Here is a 23359-nt window from a genome sequence, read left to right on the forward strand (position 1 = left end):
TATAGCATATATGTGTGTATACACACACACACACACACTGAATAAAGGTTTCTTTGTTTTCTTTTCCATGGCAGGTCACTATGGAAAGGATATTTATCGAAGTGGAGGGCCAGATCTCCATAATTTCATCTCCTCCGGGTTTGTCACATTAGGAAGAGGACACACGAAGGGTACAGTGGAAACAATTTTTTGCTAAATAAAAAGATTGTTTTAAATAAAAAAGCTATAACTCAGAAGCTGGGTTCTAAGTGCTATGAGATAACAGTATTGGACTGCAGTCAGTAGATTTAGTCTAGCAAATATTGCTGCAGGTAAAATACTGTGCTCCTGACAGAACCTTTTAAATCCTAGCAAGGGAGACGGTGGGAGAGTGTAGGGTCGACAGCCAGACTCCAGACTCCACTCTGACTTTGCAGTTCAACAATTTATACTGTTTGTGTTTTCCTGGGTGCATGGTTGCAAACCACCATTGTGCTGCTGTACTTATAAGGGGAAGGGGAAGGAGTGTAACGCTGTCCAAGGGCAGGCAGTTAACACTTCAAGAGTGTGTTTCTGGATTTCTTTTGTTTGACTTCTGGGCTTTTTTTTGGGGGGTATTATGAATATTTTATAAAATTATTTCTTTTTAGGCCCTAAAACATATATTTTATGTGTTCATATAATCTGTGATATAATGTACAAACATGAAAACACAAAAATATACATATACTGCTCTGTGTATGTTCTGTGTATATGTACTGTATATAAAATATATGTTGAGAGACAGTTGTAGCTATATTAGATAAGTAACCATCTATCCCAGGAGTTGTGGTGACACAAAAGCTGTGAGATCTGACTCAAAGTAGCTGGTCACCAGAACCCCAGATGAATGTTCATTTTATGACGTTGTTGCATATTTGGTGAGTTTTTATAGTGTACAGTGAGACTATGTTTGGAGCGTCTTTCTGTTCACACCCACACCCTGACCGAGTCACGCTGGTGCACTGGCAGTGGGTTGCGACAGTGGGAGTGCAAGCATGTGCCATGCCAGTACTCGTCTGGTTTTGTGTCCTGCTGACTTCTGAGACTGTTGTACATTTATATAGACACAATGTATGTGGAGATACCTATATAGACACAATGTACTGTATGTGGAGATGTGTCCATGTGCTCACCTGGTTGAATGCACCTGTGTTGTTTCTGTGGATGACCATGACACAAATTATTAAAAGACCTTTATTTTTTCGTACATTTCCTGCACTTTTTCAAATTCTCCACAAGTGTCATCCAAAGCAGTGTTGGTCCTGTAGAACTGTCAGAGAAGAAACAAATATATGTATATTGTCTGTGTATGTCTGTGTGTGCTTAAATAAAGTTTACTGAGGCTGAGGCAGCACCCGTGGGACTTGTAATACAATACCCTGCAATTCCAGCCTGGCACTGCACCGGTGGAAGGAAAGCAGAGAAAACCGCCATGAACCTTCAGGTGGGCTGGGAGCTGAAATGGTTCAAGGAAGGACTCATGGACGGCATTTCACACAAGGTCTCCCTTTCTCCTCCCCATGCAAAGGGAGTTTTACAGTCATGTCATATCACATCAGGCCTGACAGTATATTTAGGGTGAGATAGCAAGTGTACCCCAGTAGAGGCATGGTCTACAGTGGTGTGTCCTGATAGCCTTCATCAAGCACATGGATAACCCCAGGCAGGGCCATAAAACCTGCCTCTCTGTCTCAGACATTTGAATTATCTTCAAGCAGTTTTCTGTACAATATACTTTTCCCAGATTCTTCCCAGATAAGAATAAAACCTGCTTTCCTTCTTTAACTGAAAAGTCTCGGGGGCTCTGTTCTTCTGTAGATAGGCCAGTGGTTTTCACACCTTTTCCACTGGCTTTGCTGGAAGCCCCGCAGAGCACATGTCCTATCCCTGGGAAGGTGGGAGAATGGGCAGTGGGAGTCCAGAGTGTTTATATACCATCTCTTCCAACAGCCATCAGATAGAGCAGTGCTTTCCAAAGTGAATAAAAGGCTTTTATTATCTGAAGAAATTAAACTGTATCTTGGCTGTTTGTGGACATAAAAGAATGGACTGGCCTTTGAATTCACTTTTCAGCTACCTGTAAATTCACATTTTATTTTAACAGTACCATAATGTTAACTTCTAACTTCTTAATGGTAAATTCACACGCCCACTCATGACTGGTGCAAGTGATTAACATCTCCACATATTCTGCAGGCAAACTGCCTTGTTTGCTTGTGCAATTGTGTAGATTTGTCTTTGGCTGTGATATGATTTGATTGCCTATTTGTGCTGTGAAAGCAGGGACTTTGGATGTAACAAATGACTTAGAGGCTCTATCATTAGGATTGTGCCTCTATCATTTGATTATTTCTGGAAATATTACACAAAAAATTTCCTGTGTTCAGTTTGAACTGGCAATGCAGTTGTACATGTAGACAAGAGAGATGAGTGCTCCAGCAAGGGTTACAGTCCCGAGCTTTAGCTGAGCAGCTTCATGCTCAGATTTTGTCCTATTTCTGTGTTCCAGTGTCTGTGTTAAAATCTCCACCTCAGCTACCATTAACCAAATAACCTTGCCCTGCCTTGTTGTTACACCACCATGGAAGAGGGTTCTGCTTTTAGATTGAACAACGCCAATGAAGTTTATCTCAATATTTCTTTGCACTGGGAGACACATTTTTGGTGTTTTCTCAGCTGTCTTCTGTGCTGTGGCAGAACTCCAAGTGCTGAGTAATATTTAAGAGCTAATCTATTTTGGGCAGAAGACAAAGATGTGAGACATGCCAAACTACCATGGATACCAAATCAGCATATTCACATGTCTGACATCCACAAGCTCCTGCAAGATTGTGATTTATGATTCTTATATGACACTCCATTGGGCAATGCATCACTGCCTGGCATTTAAGTCTATAAAATCACTACATAGTGTGTTCTTCAAACCATGGTAAAAGACTTCACTGTCCATCTGTCATGATGATCTAAGAATGAATCCAAAGTCTTTAGGCCATAGAAAGTCTCCATGGTGAGACACACGGCAGGGCTAATCTGATCTAACATTAGATAGCTAGAAGGTAGACATTTTATTCTGAGGTAGTAACCTTCAATCCCATGTAGAGACACCTGGGAGACACCTGGAAGACACCAGCACCTCTAAAGGAGTGTTCACTGGATGGGCATTAGGCACCTTTTCTCCCCCTCTAGCAAGAGGGGAGCCATGGGGGGGGCTAGGTCTTTTAGCCATCAGAGGAAGGCAGATGAATCCCGCCTGCACTTGCTTGTATAGGAGTAGCTACTATTGCTCCAATTGCTGTGGTAGCTGCTGAGAGAGTTCAGTGCTCCAGTGAAACAAGTAGGAGCACTGAAGACAGGAGCTACCGCATCCCTCTGTGCACTAACCTAATTTAAAAACCAGCTTCTTCAACCTGTTCTCTCTCCGAGCATCTTGCTACTCTCAGATGTCCCAGGTTGTGACTACCCTAACATGGACTGTACTCACTCTCCTGCCAGGGCTCTGAAGAGCTCTGCTCAGTCACACAGGCTGGTGTAGAAACTTACACAGCTGCAACACAACATGGAGCAAGCACCCACGTGGATATTCAACCACAGTGAGTGAACAAGTCTTGAAGAGCAGTAAATTCATTCCAGATTAACTACTCCAGATCATGATTGTTGAGTTTTCGGGTAAAAATGTGATTTTTATTTTGTTTTTTTACTTCCAGCCTCAGGCCTTGAAAATAGTTTCTGAATGGAATTGGGCTCCTTGTATTTCACCAGTCTGTAACAGCAGTAGAAATTCTGTAGAGTAGATGATAAGCCCACTTCATCACTAAACAACTTCTTTGTTTTCCTGGTAACTCTGCAACAGTATTAAAAAAAGTGAGTTTTTTACTGGAAAAGCATAATTTCCCAGTTGAACTCAGTGCTAGGGGTCAGGGAACAGTGAGGCAGGAGGAATATGGGATTTTAGACTCCTCTACTGAAGGGTCATCTCATAGGGAAAAACAGGACTTTTTCCTACAATCTGCTGGTTTCTTGTAAGTTTATGCCAGATCCTTGAGGAGGTGTAGAGGTAGGGCTGCAACTTGAAAAGCATGCGTGGAAAACTCAGGAAAAGTCAAGTGTCCTCACAGCCTGCCCAATAACACTTTCAGAAACAGAACCTCTCACTTTTGCTTCAAGGCTGCAAATCTTTACTGTTCCTGGATTCACTGGGAGATGTGCTCTGAGTTAGGGCATCTGCAGGAGTTTCTTTTCTTCAAGTATCCCACTAAAATTTGCACCTAGGAAGTTCTCCAGCAGTGCCAGTAGGCAGGAAAAAAAAAAAGAACCGTGTATCCAAGTTAGTGTGATGTGGCTGTTAAAGCCTGACTACATTGCTGCTGGCATCTCTGTGGAGCTGCACCAGCATCCTGCAGTGTGGGCAATGTGAAAACAATGTTGGTGCAGAGAAGCCAGCCTGGTGACTGAGTAATAAAAGCTACCCACAGTCACCTTTCGTCTTGTGATATTTGGTGTAGATATGGCAAGATTTACAGCCTGGATGTGGGATTTGCCTGCCTGGGCCTGTTGTCACTGTCCTGCAGCATGGTTGTACCTCATGCATCCGCAAAGTGGCTCAGGACACTCTTTTGACGGTACAGCCTTTCATGTGAGGTACAGCTGTCCAGCCTGAGCTGGTTTTGGTTGAGCACATGTACCTGGTGGGTACATGGTATATGTCCTTTAGCAGGACCTTATACCCAACTAGACATCATACTCCCCAGATACAGCCTCACCCTTTGCCATCTCCTGATAAATATCCCACTCCCTGTTGCCTGAAATGATGCACAGCATCCACGTACAGGCAGAGGGGAAAGTGAGAGGTCAGCTGTTGCTGACTTCTTGCTTGTTCACAGTTGACAATATCTCTCTCAAATCAGACTTTTTTGTGCATATTCAAAAGGAGCGAATTGTTCTTGATCTAGTCCCGTCTTAGAAAATGATCACCTTTCTCTTCCAGGCCATGTACGTGTGCATGAGTTGTTTTGAGGACAGACAGACCATATACCTCACGGTGCCAGAGCAGTGGAAGGTGGTTACCACATGGGTTCAAGGTTTGGAAGCTGCAGGGGGTTTTGAGAGTGAGAGGAGACAAGGTGATGTCAGGATGGGAGGGAGAGCTGACAGGTTTGAGGTAGCAGCTGTGTCTCATGGCTCCTCCCCACTTGCTTGTCTGTCAGTGGGCTCTGACAAGCCAAGGGAGCTACCTCATCACTGACCTGGCACCATGGCCAGACCTTCACCTCGTTGGGTAGTGCCCTGCAGCCTCCTGGAGATTCAGACCACTCTGGGGAGTGCACTGTGCTCCCGTAGTCACCCCATGGGCCAGTACCGGGAGATGAAGGACCTGGTATCAACAGGGTCACTCAAGATTATTACAAGGCAAGTTTCAAGAGTAAAGCAACAACTTGCTTTATCTGAGAGTTTAACATTTGTGTTTGTTTATAAGAGAACCTCCTACAAAGGCAAACATGAAAGAGGACAAATGCAGCTCTAGATCATACTTAGCAACCAAGATCTTCCTGAGCTGCTTCAGTGTCTCAGCCAGCTGAGGTGGGTGGCAGCTCCACTTTCTCATCTTTTCTCCCCTGGGAGCTCCAGAGCTTTCCCAGCACCATGTCTCTGCTGCTCCCACTGGAAGGTGATGCCTTCCCTCTGTATGGAGAGAGGAAGCACAGAGTAAATGACTCATGGCTAAGTCTATGTTTGCCCAAGACAGCATTGCCAAGTTCATATTTGTGTGACTCAGAAAAGCTTGTCGATGATGATAGGGCTGTGGGACATCCCATGTCAATATGAGGATCAGGTCATTTCTTTCCTGAAATGTCTTGATCTACCCATCCATTGTATTCCCTCATTTGCACATTCTTCCCACCTTCATTGTTTTTTTCTGCAAGCTGAAGAATATCTGTGACAGGCTCTGTATTTTATAAATGACATATCTGTAAGCAAACTAATCTTTATGCAGACACTTCAGTGGATTTATAATATTCAGCATGCTGCAAGCTTTGCATACAGACAAACATGATACGATGTGGTAAAACGGGATCAGGTATTCACACTCACTGACACCACTTCCTCCTCTTGTACACACATTGTACGCACTCCCCTTTTACACACGCTGCTGTTCCTTTTGGAGACCCCAAACTGAGCCCCTTTTACAAGCATCGTCTCTGGAACCAGCAGTTTTACTGGTCCGTTGGCATGTAAATATGATTCAGAGATGAATGGGAGGACAGAGATTTATTAATTTAATCATCATTAGCAGTTTGAGGATTCTGATTCCTCTCTCCAACACTGCTCTGGTTCCCTGCTGTCGTGGCTGGTTCCACGTTGCTTGGCTGGCAGCCTTGTGTTCCAGTTTCTTTCCCAAAGTGCTGGTTCATACCCTTAATTTGTTATTTGGGGGCCTTGGATTACATCTGTTGCATCAGCCCAATGTAGCTACAAAACATGCAATGAATCAGCTCCGAGATGGAATTTACTGCCTCCCCCCATCATTAGTAATCCACACTTGCAGTAAACTCATTAATACAGGGAAAGAGAGAAGTTTAAGCGTCATTTTTTTCATACCTGCATCTGTAACATGCCGTGAACAGATTATGCAAAAAATTGAGGGTTAGGTATGTTGAGCCCTTTTTCTCATTAAACACTTGTTAGACATTTCGTATCAATGGAGAGATGTCAAGCCAGAGCCCACTGCATCCCAATGAGTCATTTTATGTTCATCCTGGATAATATCTAATGATTTTGATGGTGTCTTGCAGTGTGTGTGCTAAAGATCACTTGCATTCTGATTCCAGATTAATTTCAACTATTGCATATTCTGACGCTTAATTGTATTGACTTGAAAATAGGATCATTGGGATGTGGAAACTGCTTCACGGCTTTGCAGAAAGATTCCATTACGCAATAGAGCATTTCAATCCGCTCTGAATTATTTAATCAACTTCAGACACGACCGTCCATTTCTCAGCAGAGTCTGGACAGCTCTTTTGTTTTATAGCCCTCTGAATAGCTGGATGGGAGGAGAGTGGGAGGTCATGGAAACCATACTGATGCCTGCAGCAGTTGTGCAGCGTGCCACTGCTGTAGGCAAAGAATGGAGTGAACATGAGCAAAACCACATCAGCCCCTGGGGTCACCTTCTGCAAAGTACGTTGAAGTAACTAAGGTGATGGGTCCACGCCCTTCTGTCTTCAGACAAACTGGCCACAAACCTGGCTTAAAGCACAGCCTGGAGAGACTGTTTTGGAACGTAGCTTTCCGAGCTAGTGTGTCCCACACTCTGAGCAATGAGCAGAAGGGGGATTGACAGCTAATCTGAGAGCCTTCCTCAAGCTTATTAAGGAAACAGCAGAAAAATGACCACAGGCAGGGCACGGAGCACATATATCACTGCTAAGCCAGGAGATTCAGGTTCCTGTGGCAAGAAGCCCATGTTGCTCCATAGCCAGCTATTAAATGGAGGCTGCTTCCTGCAGCAAGAAAGCAAGCTTCCCCTGCGGGCGGCCTCACTGGTGCATGTGAAGAGACACACTTCTTGTCAGTTGGAGATCATATTGTTCACCACCTCAGCCGATCGATGGCATTTTTAACTTCACCTGATCAAACATGCTTCCTGGAGGACACAGACAGGACTGAGGTGGGAAGAGAGGATGTCAGCCCAACCCAACCCAGGTTGGGTTGCCTCTTGTTTCTCACTGAGGGACAGTTAAATCCAGAATCTTGTGTCTGAGCCAGGAAAAGACCACCCTGTGCCTTTCTGCGTGTGCACGTTCAGGCTGGGATTAGCAAAGTGTTTTGGCAACTAGTACTGAAACATGCAATATTGGAGGTAAACTTGCACCTGGCACTTTGCAAAAGGTCATGGGGCACCTCTGGCTTTTGACTTCAGCATATGGTCCCCTTTACAGACCCAGGCATGCACAGGAGATTGCGACTAGCCTTCATCACTGCCACTGCTGAGGACCTTATGTTTCCATGTCAATGTAAATCACAGAAGTTATCACTCCACTCATTCTCCGTCTGTGGTCAGTGAATTATTTTGCTGCTCACTTCCTTGTCCTACAAACTGCATTGCATCCAGCACTCTGCTGAGTTCCCATGGATGGTTTTCAATTATCTAGTACTCTAGAATGGAATTATCTTCTTTCTGCTGTGTGTTAAAATGGTATATCAAAATTACAATAGCTGAGAGGAGAAGAAAAAAACCCTGCCTATTATCGGATGCCCTTTCACAGAGTCTGTCAATTCTCCATGATCTTTTGGCAGATACCTTTGAAAACTGAGCTGAAGGCTGCTGAAAAGCTGGCACTTACAGCCCAGCTATCTATGAAACAGGGAGCATCAGCTGCATGCCACAAACTTCACTCTGAAGAATGTCTTTTTTGATATTTATTATCAAGAACTAATTTATAAAAACCCTTATGATTTCCTGCTACAGTGTCACTGAACATCTCAGGCTGGTTATCTCCCCAAACAGGGTTTTTAACTGAAATTAAGAATCACCCTTAGAGTTGGCATACTGTTTCTTTAGCAGGTCAGCATTCAGTCTTAATTGTGTTTGCAGATTGTAAATAAGAAATTCAAGTATTATGAAAAAATTGGAGATTCCTGGGTGCAGATAGGGGACTTTGCAGAGGGATCTGTAATTCTGAAGCACCTGTGATATCACCAGAACAACCGAATCCCATGGTCAGAGTTTGGCAGATTAAGAGCTTGGGCACACCCCAAAATCTACTGTTATAGCAAACCCAGTATGTTATACACGGTTTATTTTCTAAAGTTCCTTGGAAGGAATATTGGATCATCATCAGAGAAGTGCCTTTGGAGACACAGGCCCCAGGTTTGCTTTCCAGATTTGCTTTTTATATATGGTACTCACTCATAGGGAAATTATTTGGTCCTAGGAGCTTCAGTTTATCCTTTAATAACCAGTGTAAAACTGTGGACAACTGTAGGGGGTTTATACAACAAATGCCACAAAAGTAATTGCAGACAGTCCTTGAGGGACAGACTTGAACTTACTGATTGACATTTTCTACTCTTTGAAACAGATTAATCTCCATCTCTTGACAGCGTGCGGGCCCCTGGCTGTGACTGTTTATATTGTGGTAGTGTCTAAAGGCCACAGGTTGAAGATGGGAACCATGATTCCTAGATGGGGACAAACCAGAGGGAGACATACCCCAGATGTCTTATTTCTTCTTGTATGGGATTTACAGGTGTGCAACAGCTGAATATCTGTTGAAGTAGGAATGTTAAGTTTCACAGTTTACAACATCACTTTGTTGTCCCAGACCTAGTTTTACAGAGCTGTGGTTCTCTAGTCATTTCGTTCCTGTTCTGTTCCTCAGCTGGAGGAACGCTTCACATTATTCCAAAGTCAGTTTTGTTTAATACTGCCATGAGTTTGCTACAAGTCTGGTGTCCACGCTCCAAGAGGTGCATAGTAAAACAGCTGAATGAGAGCTTTCCTACTGCAGTTGTTTTGCAGTCAAAAGGATAATAAAATTCTCTTTGCCTAAGCACAAAATCTGTGACTTTTAGTGTGTTGGGCCCTTAATCTAACCTTAGCTGAAATAAGAGAAGCTGAACTGTAATCTGCTGTTGTGTAAGGCCTGCTGCTGTTAGCATATTGCTCTGCTGGTTCAGAGACAGCAGATGTAGATGTTTTCATCCTTTTCTTGTCCTATCAGCTGCCGTTGCATCCAAGCAGGGCTGCTTTACTCTTCCAGGACAGGGCAAATCCCATAGGCTGAGAACCTCCTTCCATTTAGATTGTCTCATAGTGACTAAAGCTGGTGACATTTGTCAGTGATCCATTAATCTTCCATTCATGGGGCTGCAAGGACACTTTAGAGGTCTGTAGTGAAACCAGATGATTCCTACCCTTTCTGGCTTAAAGTCAGGCTTGTACTTTCAGCTAGGTACCAAAATCCTTTACTCAGTGGAGAGAGCCTGCGCATTTCATCGATTCTGATGCCACAGGCTGAGGTCACCAGCAGGACCAGGGTGACTGTTGCCCTGCTTCTGTTCTTCATTGTGTGGCAGGATGCAACGTGGACTGCTGGCAGCCTCGGGTTTGTGGTGACACAGGGCTCACACGTGTAAGGCCTCTGCTTTCACAGATTGACACAGCAGATGCTGGAGGAAGTGCTAAGAAATTTGCACAGTTAAGCCCAGGTCTTAGAAACCAGAAGCCTGCTTTTTTGCTCCAGAGAAGGAGCAGTTTCTCTCTGGCACGTACGTGAAAGGTCTTGTTTTAGCCGTAAGATATTTCTAACTGTTGAGTTACTCTTTGTGGACTCAGAGAGAGACAGAACTCAGCAATTTCCCACCTGCCAGAGTGACATTGCTGTGATTGAGTTTAAGTTATGAAATCAGGCTATAGCATACCTTTTTTATAGGTGACGGAAGTCTGTGCAGTGCAAAATTTGCTACTGTTCTCCACGAACAAAAAGTGCAGGGTTCCCAAGGAGCAGGGAGGAGATAAGGGGAGCAACTGCACTACATTGTCCTTTGTAACTGCTTTGAGGCTGAAATGAATTTACAGTCCCCTGTTGGCAGGAATTGCTTCTGCTGCTGCGGCAGTGGGTAGGCAGTTGAGTCAAAGTGCCACAGTCCTCTTGGGACTTGAGGAGAAGGAATGGGCAGCCCTCATCTGTCATTTTCCTGAAGATGGAGATGACTTGCTACCTGGAGGTTCTCAGGAGGTCATAGGGCCAGCAGGTTCTCCAAGAAACCCTAAGAGAAGAGCAGATTTTGTTAGGAAGTGAGGGGGGGCTATGGACTGAAGGATGAGTAGAGCATTTTCTCCTTGCTTGGACTTTTCAAAGCAAGCCCTGCACTCTTTCTCCTGCCTCTCTTTTAGGACACCAGTAAATGCCCTAAAAGTTATCATCTGTTGGGAAGAATACACACTCATCGCACTGATCAAAGACATTGGATAGGTGAGGAGGGGCTGTGCTGAGTCCCCCAGCAGCTGTGCCAGAAATCACCCCTTTTAAAGGGCTGAGCCCCTTCCTACTGCTCGGCTCCTGACTGTTGCTAGGACAGCTGTTTCCTTTCTGACAGCATCTCCATTTCTCCTCAGAACTGGAATAAACCCATTCTGTCATCCACACTCTTCAGGTAGTGACTTTAAAACTCCCCAGGGTCCTGAAATCCCTTATGCAATGGCCATCACACTCCTGAAAACAGATGCCCACGATCACTTATTATAGCAGTGTGCCCTTATTTCCTCATATGAAGGCAGTCATGATGATTTCTCCAAAGGTTTTCCTGGATGAGGGCATCATTTCCATGCAGTGCCTTGAGGCTGCTGCTGGTGCTTTCATGGAGAAGAGTTGCCAGAACCCAGGTCTGTGGCAGTTTCTGAGACTGGTGGTTAGATTGAACCTGTGATTTTTTGTCTGATAGGTGAAAAGCAAGAAGCACCTCTTTTTCACTGACTCTCCTTCTAAATTAGTGGCTGCAGAACAGAGAGCAGCGTTTCAGCTGGAGGCAAACCATGAGACAATGCCCATAGCAAGAAGATGCACAGAGCAGGAAGCCTTCAAGCAGGAACAAAATTCTTCATGACAGTTTTTCTGACTCTTGGATAGTCCTAGCATCAAGTGAATGAACAAAGAGACTGGGTTTTTGCCAGTAATTCATATACCTGACATACAGTTTCTGGATGACAGCCTAGTTCCTCAACTAAAGATCTGATTCCAAGCCCACTTTCTGCCAATGACTGGTATTTTTTAATTGATTTCAATGGCACTGGCTTGGATCTGCTGCAGAAAATAAACTTGTGTATGCCAATGCAGACCATACAATACTGCTGTTGCACACCTGCCCCTTGAGAAAATGGTGGGTTCGCTTTCCCAATGTGCATTCCCCATCTGAACAAGGAATGAATTAAAGACACATTAGAGCCCTTTTAAAAAAAAAAAAAAAAAAAATGTAGCTGATGTTCCTGGAAGAAACATGCTTATAACGTGAACAAAAAGGAGTTTATTGTTCAGGCTGAAAATTGTTCTCTGACTCTAGGAGTCAAACCGGATTTTGCTAGTGGGAGTTTGTTCAAATTCTGTGATCAACACATGAGACAGATTGAGCTCGGGGACCTGCCTTCCCAGCTATGATAAGAAAAATGTTAGTGCAGACAGCGAGATGCAGATCTGCTGAGTAAAAACTCTCATCCTACACAATCATATTTCTGAGCAGATCTGCTCTTTATGTGGGGCCATATCTGTGCACACAACTCACAGACTTCTCTTTGGAATCATAGCCCTTCAAAATTTTGTTAAGGTACTATACTCTTATCTATTCTTTTTATGTCATCACCCTGCCTCAATTGTTTAAAATGTAACACAAGTTTTATTCCAAAGTATATGTTACTGTTATTAATTTAAAATATGCTCAGATACCAAGAGCGTACAGTCTATAAAAGGCATGTCCTCATATTCGTTTTAAACCAGGACACTAAAAATAGAGCCAGTTCAAATATAGGTGATGAGAATAACCCAAGGTTCGTATCAGGAGGTATGATATGAATAAAGACTTTAAAAATGCCTGGCAAAGTGTGTGTGCTTGGAGGGAGCTGCAGATAAAAGTTTGTAAAGTAGATTTGGGACAGAGAAGGTAGTTTGGTGAGTACCACGCATCCTCTCTGTATGGCAACTGAAAGGCATTGAATTAAAAATGCTGAATTCAGAACAGAGAGCAAGAAATGCTTTTTGACTCAGTGTGAGTGTAAGCCTGTGGATCTCACTGTCACAAGGTGCTGTTGAGATCAAGTGTGTGTAGGACACAAAACACAGATCATGATACTTTTGTGGATAGCGAGATAGGCAAAGTTACTGTAAGTGTTAAAAGAGAAGTGAGGGAAGTAATATGAACATTCAGGTCTGAGGCTTAAGTGCCTCAAACTATTGGGACTGGAGGAAACCTCCGTGAGTTCATGCTGTCCCGTAAGTGTCCAGGGCAGGGGCTCATCCTGTAAAACAGTTAATACTGTGTACCCACAGGGTACCAGAAATACCTTCAATTTGTTCCAGTTTTGTACGACCTGAGTGAAAAATAGGACACTCCAACTAAGGGGAGCGAGAACTGATCAACGACTGCATGGGAAGAGGGTGGGTCACAACTGAAAAGTCAACTCACTGTGGGCACATTTGCAGATGGCACAAGGTGGGGGGCCACGACTGACCCTCACTGCTTCATTGTGGCCTCTGGACTCTGGCGAGGGGACACAGCTTTGATGCTGTGCTTGGTGACAACTCAACCTTTCTTCTCGGGGTTCCTCGACCTGCTTGCAGCTCAGGGTCCTGGCCGAGGCTCATCCAGCCTCGGGGGGTGTCCAGCTTTGTCCTGTTCCCCAGATGAGGCGGGAGCTTTGGACTCCGGAGTGCTTCTAGCTGCTGCATGGAAACTGAGCACAAGCAAAACACAGATCCTACGTGGTTGTTGAGCGGACGCCAGTCTAAGCTCCTGGTGGGTCGTTGATAGCCCCAGTGGCTTGGTAGGGAGGTGTTTCACTTCCTGCAGGCTCCAAATCGCTGAGAGTGGGCTTTACCAGCTGCAGCTGTGTCTAGGCAAATACAGGGCTGGCACAAGTCAGCAAGCAAATGAGTCTAAGCAGTGCGGAGGAAAGATGAGCAGGAGAGGATAAATGTGTGACCCACCCTCCAGCGCCACGCAGGAGTGCAGCCCAAAGGGATGTGTGCATTTGAACCCACAAAGCCACAGCACTTTGTTTTGCTTCACCCACGCTGTTTATCTCTCTCTCAAACGTTTAAGCCGTGTGTAGGCTCTGATCCCTGCCTACTGCAAATGAAGTGTCTTATTGGGTGCATGGTACCTACAGTGTGCCAGGCTGCTCCTTTCCCATCCCTGCCCTCCAAAAGCAAAGCAGAGAGTGAGACAGGTCCTGTCAGCAGCTTGGCAGTTTCCATCCCCCTTCTGTGTCTTGTGGTACATCCTGACACAGACTCTGCAACGTAAACACACGCATAGCCCAGTGACTTCATATCTCACTGATGCTGAATCATCCTCCCCTGGCTCATCGGGGCAACACCCGATGTCAAGTATCACGTCAATTCTGACTTGTCTTTTGGTAAGTGATAGGAAGAGGTTGTGCAAAATGATTGTGCCCCATGTTCCAGTGGCTTTTCCTGCCTCTGGTGAGGTCTCTGGTCTCCCCTGCAGCCTCTCTCACATGCAGAGCAGACAGGTGTATGGTGACACTCTGTGTCATCCATTCACAGAATTGCATGTTCAAGTGCACTGCATTAAGACCCTACTTTCCTATTTCCCTGCCATTCCTTCAGTTATAAAACAAGCCTTTTGGAAGATCTTGAGCTTCAGGTCTTACTTCTCAAGATCCCTGAAGTGGCTGGCAGTCCTCTGAAATTCTTCACGTGCAAGCAGCAGCGACACAGAGCCTGACAGCGCGTGAGGGATGCAGACAGCCACAGCTAGCACATGGCACAAAGCCACTGGGACAGCATGTCCATGGCCTCCATCACGCATGTCCCTCCAACCTGCCACAGAAGAGAGCTCTTCCTCCTGTTGTCAAGGGTATTGTACACTGTCATGATCATGCTCATTACAGAGCTTTCACCCTTTAGATGTGAATAAGGATTTGTATAGAGCAAGTGAAAACAAAATAGATAGCTGCTGTTGGATTTTCTAAACAAGCCTTTCAGAGCTGCTGGCTTCTTTTTCATATGCAGATAAGACGGAAGTACCTTGAAATATTTAGGCGGAACTGCACAAGAGACACTGAACTGGGGATGGCAATCATAACAGAGTGAATTTTTACCGTTTCCAAAGCCTTTTCCTGCACCAATATATCCCAAGAAAGCCATCGAATAAATTGGGATGACTGTCTTAATTTTGAAGTTGGGGAAGGAGAGACAGGAACAGGACTGGAACACGGATCAAACATGACACACAGATCAGAAAGGTAGTTTGATGGAAATAAGCTGGAGACCGAGTGGGAGAAGGAGATACAGTGACTGTATCTTCCTTGGACTGTGGCATTGGTTGTGACTGCTGTACACAGCTGAGGTGACTTTCAGAACATACCAAAAAGGGGATTCAGATCTGTGGCATCCTCAGGATGACCCAGGCAGCATGGATGAGACAGTTAGAAATGGGACCTGTTCAGTCCTTGCACCAAAACAACAGGCTCTGGATTATCCTCATGACTTGATGGTGTCTGGGTTTTCCCTCGGTCACTTGCTGATGGAGAAAGGAACAAACATCTTTTCTTCAGGAGGATGCTGAGGTACCCATGCTGAGGTGGTGTTCAGGCTTTAGGACAGTCTCATCTAGAAAGCCTTTTGTTCCAGATCTCTGGGATCTGGGAACAGTACTGGTGAAGCTGAGATTTGGCAATAGTGACCTTTTTTTTCCATGGAGAGCATAAGCAGGATTAACTTATCCTCTTCAGGTTCCCTTTTTATCATCCTGCAGTGTGGGGACTGGCTGTAACTTGAGAGACAATTCCCAGCAGAAGCCCCATGTCTGCACAAATGCCAATTCAGATATACATATCAGCAGAAATTTAGTAGTGTCAATATCTTCTTCACAGTTTGCAACAAACCAGGGTCCTTGTGATGGAGCCGTGATTTATGGTCCCTTTTGGTCCATCAGCAGGAGTGAGAATAGGACTGCCTGCCAGGTTGCATGGCTGCCGAGGAGAGAAGCCCACATTTGTGGTTACATGTTTGCTCACATGGATTTCCCAGGCATATATGAGTTACAGAAGATATTCCTCTTTTCTTTCTGAAAGAGGCAGCAAAGACAAAACAGAGTCAGTATGGCATCTCCACCTGACTCTGCTACTCAGCCTCCATTGGTACTGCCTAGGGAGAAAGAGGCCCTGCTGCCAAGCACATCCCAAATCACACATCCAGAGCAGACCAGAGGAGCTTCATCTTAACCATGCCTAATTTATCCACCGGCTACTAGAGTGATTGACTCAAAAAGAGACCTCTCTAATACATCCAATTTGAGGATCCCTACCTTCTGATAAATGCATAGTCCTTGCGTTTACCCGATACCCTGGGAAGGAAGCCTCCAGCCCTCAGGATGGATATGGGCCATCCATTAGGGAACAGAAAGAAGACACAAAAAAATGGTGCTTTTGAGCTACTATCTAGTCCTCTCTAGAGAAGAAATCACCCACAGGAGGCACAGGAGCCCCTGGGCAGCTTCTCTTTGTTTACTCTGTTCAAAGAAGATTAATTCATACTGGAGCAGGCACAAAACTATCCTGCAAAGAGGGTTTTCTGGGGAGAAGTTGTCCTGCTAGGCAAGGTGAGACTAGAGTTTAGCTTGTTTAGCCCAGAAAAGGAAGACTGGGAGACATGGGATCATCCTGCATCACAGCAGTGGCTTAATAGCTGGGACAGAAAATCACATGTAAACTAAAGGACAATACCAGCACAAACACAAGAGGGTGAAGATTGGACATGGATAGATTTAGTGCAGGAGGTTTAAAGGTCAGAGTTGTGAAGTTCTCCAACAGTCACCCAGTTAGTGTATTGGTGTGCACTGGGACAAGCACACCAGCTCTGTAGCATGGAGCTTGGTCAGTTCTCAGAGGAACACTCTGTCCCAGCATTCATGGTACAAGACTTGGAGGAAGGTTCCCTTTTTGTCCCTTGGGAGCACTGTGAGGAGGTTTGGAGCCCAGCAGGGACAATGTTTCCGTAACAACCCTGTGCCAGCAACCCAGAATGCCTGATGGGGAGCAGAATAAAGGACAATTTCCCAGAGAAGGGTGGATTATTTGAGTCTTCATAGTTCTGTTCTGAAAGGACAGATAGTATCCCTCAAGAAAGAGCTGCTGTACCTCTGAGTACACCAGCTTCCAGCTGCTCAGACTTTCACGGGAGTTGTGTCTACCCACAGCCTTGCTCTGCAGAAATTGAATGCATCAGAAATAAAGCAGATCAGGCTATTACATTCATCTTTTGTATGCCCACTGGTTTTCTTGCAAAGATAGGTCCCATGCCTCAAACGTCAAGCCTCCAGACCTCTCCAAAGAGGGGAGAAAATACAGTCCAGTGGACAGGAGGGGGCAGCCCTCCAGCTCATACCTAGGACTACTCTCTGCCCCATGTTACACTGCAGCCCACCCTCCTTTCTCAGGTGACCCCATGCCTTACAGGGCTCACAATAACTTTGGAGGCTCACACATTGGTCATGTAGATGGGATTCATTTAATCTTACTTATAGCATCTAAAAATGGGGTTTTTAGTCTAAGCTGGTCATGTAGGCTCTCCTGGGTGAGAAGTGGGCATCTTTGCAGTGGTTCAGCTCATCCTAAGACAGGTGAGTTTCTCTGTGTACCTAAGAGCTTAGATGACCAACTAGAATTTGTGTACAAGCTTTACAGCTAAAACCAGGGGGTTGGGTGTAGTTTAAAATTACATCCCCTAAAACTACAGCTAGTGGAGGCATTTTTCCCTGCTTGTTCATTCCCTTCCTTTCAATACATCTTCCTTTGCGCCAGCACAAGCACTGGTGTGCTTTCAAGTTGGAGGAAACCAAACCCAGACTGCTTTGAACCCAAATCAGTTCACTATGTGTTCTCATGGATGCTGTGCTGGCTTGAGGACAGGCATGGCAGGGAGCAAGGTGCAAAGAGCAGGGGAAGAGTGATCTGACTGTTTCAGCAGCATTGCTCCTTAAAATGAGCATGAAGCTCCAGCATGAGTTGAAGCCCACTCCGTAGAGTCACAACACAGTGCATCACAGTTAAAAAGAACGGCATTATAGAAAGACTACCCCGGATTTGTAGCTGGCATCACATTTTGAGATTTGTGTTATGAAGTACAAGAACTCCAGCTAGCACAAGCTGTATTTATCTTGCTTGTATTGATCCTTGCTCTGCCACAGTAATTTCTTTTCTTTAAGGATTCTCGGCTGTTTTAATGTAAGTCTTCATTGATAGAGAAAAAAAGATGGCAAAATCACTGGTTGCTATGTGCAAGCAGGAAAATTCGTGTTGGGAAGCCAGAAGGCTACAGACATCCGGAAAACGGGGCTTAGAAGGGTGCTGATGCCAGAGCACTCAGTGGCTGAGGTTTCTTTATCTGCATATGTCAACAGGAGACACTCTCACAAAAGGGTGGCTTTCTCCAAGTACATCCTCACTCTCTGGTACACAAAGGGAGGACTAAAGCACTGCAGTCCAGCACTGTCCTACAAACAGGGTTCACAGAGCCATACTCCCAACAGGCTCCATGACAGCAGAGGCTTCAGGGGTGCCCAGTTAGCATCTTTTTTCTCTAGCATGCTTTTTCCTTAAGAAAGATGACAGTGTGAATGTGGCTGGAGGCAGATTTGTCCAAACCGTAAGGATTTTAACATGCCTGTGTTTCTACACTCCCCACACCTTAAGGCAGCTACTGATATCATGCTGGGGCTGCATGCAGATTTACAAACCGTATGCTGCTAAATTAATCTCACCACCCAGTGCGAGGAAAGTTCAGAAGAAACACAGGCTTCTGCTTTGCATATCTATATGAGCCTTTTGATGGGCTCCTCTGATGTCCAGGAGCTGCAAATGTTCAAGACATCAGCACCAAAAAAAGGTTGGAGAAAACAACAGAAAATGTGTCCCTTCATCGCTACTGAGAGCGATGATTTTTCCCTGGCAAAGGCTGACATGACAACAAAGCATAACTATCACTTTCTAAATAGGATGAGGCCAGTACAGACATTTATCCTATCATGAACAGCCCTGGCCAGGTAGTAAAAAGGGGAAACAGGCTCCAGCTTTGTAGATGAGGGTGAGGCCCATTTTACAGGCTCCTGCCACTGTTGGGCTGCTTTGAACCACGGGGGTGAGAGCAAGGGCAAATATCAAGACAAACTGGACAAGACTATGAGCTGCAGGCTTTGTCTTAGTTGGAAATACTTTTTTTTTTTTTTTTTTGTCACCAGGGAAACAGAAGCAGAAATGACAAATGCTTTCAATTTGTCAACATTTTCCACAGATATTTTTGGTCTTCTGGTGAAAAACAAAGCATACATATTTCTCAGTTTAAAACTATCTGATTCCCTTTCCAAATTGAATGTAGAAATGCTGTCAGAGGGCTGAAGGCACAGGTGGGGTTCCTTAGATGTCCCTTGTCACTTTGGACCACTGTCTTGTCTCATCTCCTTGGCTGGCCTCCATCCCATGAGTTATCGTCGCCTCTCCTTGGGCAGAGCCACCAACGTGTGTCACAGCAGCCTTTGCTTCCTCGAGGTGTCATCTGGCAGGGCACCGTGACCCAGAAAGGGAACATGTAACACCTGAGCTGCAACTCAAATCTCCACTGAAGACAAACTAATTTAAAACAGTTTTGTTTCCAGTGCAATTTCATTTTATAATAAAGAGCCTTATTCCTGGCTAGGAAGAGGTGCCTTTGTAGGGGAAAAGGGTTTGGTGAAAGAAGATGTTTTTCTATATATTTTTAAGAGGAAAAATACAGACTTTCTTTCCTGTAAAACTCTCTCAGTAAAATCTTTTGATTTGTGAAGTTAATCTGGAAGAAATTGTAGGAAGTGAATTGAGGAGCTATGACCTGCTAGGACTTTCCTTAGCTAAGAGCCATGTCTCTGGAGATTATGTTTAGCTGGACCAATAAATCCTGCTGAGATTTCTATGCAAGTGTCTCATGGAGAGCAAAGTTCTTTGATTATCCTGTTGTTATTTGTCAAATGCAAAGGACCATGTAAAAAAATCACTTTCAGCCTTTAGAATTACTATACTTTCCCTCTGCTTTTGATGTCTGAAGAGAAAATAGCCCTGTGAAGCAACTTGATTTCTTCAGAGCTATTAACAAATCTTTCAGGGTCCCAGGGTGACAAAACAGGTCTGATCTGACTCATTCCATTTAAGAGTGTCTCCTTCCAGCCAGAAATAGCTCTGTGTGCAGCCATAAAAAATGCGAATCAATTAATGTCTTTTATTAACTAGAAATGCAGATAAATTTCTTCAATCAGGGGAACACAAATTACTAGCTCCTGTTCCTTCTCCCTCCCCATTCTCTTTGTATCTGGCTTCTTCTTTAATTGGTCATTTTGGATGTTGACTCCAGGTTCACATGACTATTTTTGCAGCTGAGTCTCAGACGTTCTGGATCTGGGTCTGGATGCTGGATCACGCTCTAGGAGATCGTTAGCTCGCTGGGAGAATAAGGAATTTAAAAATTATCTTGGCCAGGGAGCACCAAGTTAAATAGGAGCGTGGGCTGGACTGGGAGAATGAGGCAGAGGTAATGGCTTCACATTGAGTACGTGGGTGTATAGTACATGGGGAACTCAATGAAAATGCATCCTATGCACATACGTTAGTAGCATTTCTATTAAAGAACACGGCACACTGCTCCTGGCTTAACTGTGACTACAGCCTCCTCCCTTGCCACAATCTGATCAGTTGGATCCCAGCATGTATTTCCCTGGAATTGAAGGAAGAAAAATTTCATTTTCTTCTCCACTCTGGCCAGCACACTGTGTTCCTGCAGCATGTGACCCAGCTGCAATCAGGTGGCCCCACCGCTGCGCCGCATCCTACTCCACCGCGGCACTCACCAGCGATTGCTCAGCTCCAGAGCTGCTTCATTCCCACGGGGCTTCAGGCGTACGCTCATGTCCTGTTGAATGTAGTGAGCTCAAGCTTGAGGATGTGTGGGAATGCACTGCTACCTTTTGGCTGTATCTTTTTGGTACAGTATGCACCTTCTAATACTTAAAGGCCTGAAAATATCATAGTTAGGATCCATAATTCCATTGCAGCCTCTTATGCAGTAGTCAAACATCATCAGCAAGCATTAACAAGGGTGTTTTAACATCAGTTCTTTTCACTAAGCTGGGCACCAACGGCTGGCCATACACACAGATAAGGCTTAGTCCAGAAACCTGCTTGCTGCTATTTTTAAAGGGGAAAAAAATACCTTCTCTAAATAATCTCTACATGAAAATTGGTACATGAGTCAGAACGCACATTGAGAAGCAGGCAGGAAAGGCTTTAAATAACAGGATTCATTCAGCTAAAGCATCTAATCACCCCTGAAAGTGAAAGATTAGTTAAAACAAAAGAGTTGTTATCTAGGAAAGTAAAAAGGGAATCTGAATTTGTTCGTTTCCTCACACAGTGAGTACAGGGAGTCTGTATTTCTTTATGTGCTAACCTGAAGGGCTTCAATAACCTCCACAGCGGAAACAGAACTAAACAATTTATTAATGCCTGTGAAAATATCTCCCTGCACTATTGCTTCATTTTAACCTGCTTTCCAGGAGAGTGGCTTGAGAGGGAGCAGCAGAGGAAGCTCTATCCAGGCTTGTGTCTGGGAGCATCTGGAAAAAAATAGTGCAATCCACAAAGAGTGGCTCAGTGTAAGGATTTTAAATCAAAAGCAAACAGACTCCACAGCGCTGTGCACACAGTGGGTTGAAATGGAAATTCTAGGCAGGACAATATTTAGAAAAGTTTTATTTTAGTCCTTAAAAAAAAATAAATCCAAACCTGCTGTGCAATAAAAAAAATAATAGTCAAGGAAATTGATTTTAATTAAAAACAAAAACTCAAACCTGATTATTACTAACAATTTGCTCTGCTTTAATAGCTTGGATTTTTGCTCTGATCTTTTCCTTCAAACTTGAGATTTAGTCTGGTACGTTTTTAAATGACTAATATGAATTACTTGAGCTTTCAGACTTCATTTATTATCTGCCCATGCTACAGATGTCACTGTAGCCTCTGATCTATGCTGACACTCAGTGGAAAAATCAGCTTTTTTTTTTTTCCCCTCAAGCATGTGAACTTTGAGGACAGTGTGATGCTGCATAACTGAGAGGTAGGAGGAAGAAAGGAGGAGAAAGCAAGCTGATGCTACTAACAATTTATATACAATGCTGGTATCTAACTTCCTTGTGCTTCGGTGTCTGGAAATTTCATATAGTTGTGCAAAAGCTAGTTTGATTGCCCCCTTTATAGGTAGGGAGACAGACACAGAGAAGTAAGGATATTTACACACCGTTGTACAGCTGAGTGGTAGGGCTGGGACTGGGAACCTGCTTGACTTTCATGTGTTGATACTGGGTGAATCCAAACAACACAGGTATTGTGGAGCAGAGGCAAACACCAACTGATATATCAAACTGCCAGTACAATGCATGTGCAACATCCTTACCTTTGATTTCATCATTCAGTTTGTCAAATCAAGATGTCCAGCAAGCTGCACCCTTTTTTACTTATGAGCCCTAAAACTATATTCAAAGAAATATATTATTCATTGTTGTTGTTGTTATTGTTGCTGTTATCATCATCATCATCATCATCATCATTACCATCATCAACATTATTATCATTATTATCAAAAAGATAAGGAGACTGTCTCTTCTGGTTAGGGCAGGTGGCAAGACATCGGTTGAGAAAGTGGCATTTGGTTTGACAAGACTGTTCCTTGGGGAAAGAAACAATTAATAATCATACTTGTATTTAGTCAGTAGATCTGGATAACATCCACTTAATGTGTCAACAGAGTTAGCTAATAAGTATTCCACACCTCCGCCAACTCTATTGAAAAACCATGGAGAACAGCAAGGTACAGGAAGCAGTCACATGTGGTACCAGTATTTGAGAAAGGCATGAACAGTTGTCCTGGCAGTGGTCGTCTGGTAAGTCTGAGTTAATCCTCAGTACATGCTTCATTATTACAAGCAGGAAGTATAAACAACAGTGGGCATCAAACCAGAATTTACAGTAAAAATGATGGAAATTTTATGTTTGTAAAGTAGGTACAGAATATCCTTAGAGGACAAAGAAAGATCTTAAAAAAAAAAAAATTGCACCCATCAGATACATGTTCTGCTGATAAAATGGTAGACCTGTGGCATAAAGAGATGTAGATGTAGGCTTTTCCCTCCCTTGGAGTGAAGAGCAACCATAAAAACACATCAGTCCTTTGCAGCTCTGCCCACATCCAACCATGTGGGATCAAAATCAGACCCACTCTGTCTTGGTTTCAGTTGAATGTTTCTGAATATTCCAGTCTTGTGAAATCCTTCACACAATTAATTCAAATTGTCTCGGAGATGAGTGCTGACTGGGCAAGAGCAAAAACTGGGCAAAAGACTGCAATCAACAGCTAATGATATACTGCAGCATTTCAGCTAACAGAAGGAGCTGTAAAAGAGTGCTAAAAAAGGCCAGTATTTGCTCCTTTCTCTTCTCACTCTCCTATTAACCATCCCGCGGAGAGCAGGCCACCTGTTAATTACATCCACACTAAAAGCTGGGTGCAAAAATTTGACT

At 44.2% G+C, this 23359-nt stretch overlaps 1 protein-coding gene across 1 annotated transcript in view; it reads left to right on the forward strand.

Annotated features, from left to right (window-relative positions):
* Nucleotides 1–23359, forward strand: part of SHISA6 (shisa family member 6) — a 269442-nt gene that overhangs the window by 61211 nt on the left and 184872 nt on the right. Inside the window, exon 3 of the mRNA XM_076353805.1 lies at nucleotides 75–170. Coding sequence (XP_076209920.1) covers nucleotides 75–170 — 96 coding nt within the window. The remainder of the gene's footprint in view (nucleotides 1–74; nucleotides 171–23359) is intronic.

The sequence above is a fragment of the Aptenodytes patagonicus genome, chromosome 16 (assembly GCF_965638725.1).
Source record: "Aptenodytes patagonicus chromosome 16, bAptPat1.pri.cur, whole genome shotgun sequence".
Lineage (NCBI taxonomy): Eukaryota > Metazoa > Chordata > Aves > Sphenisciformes > Spheniscidae > Aptenodytes > Aptenodytes patagonicus.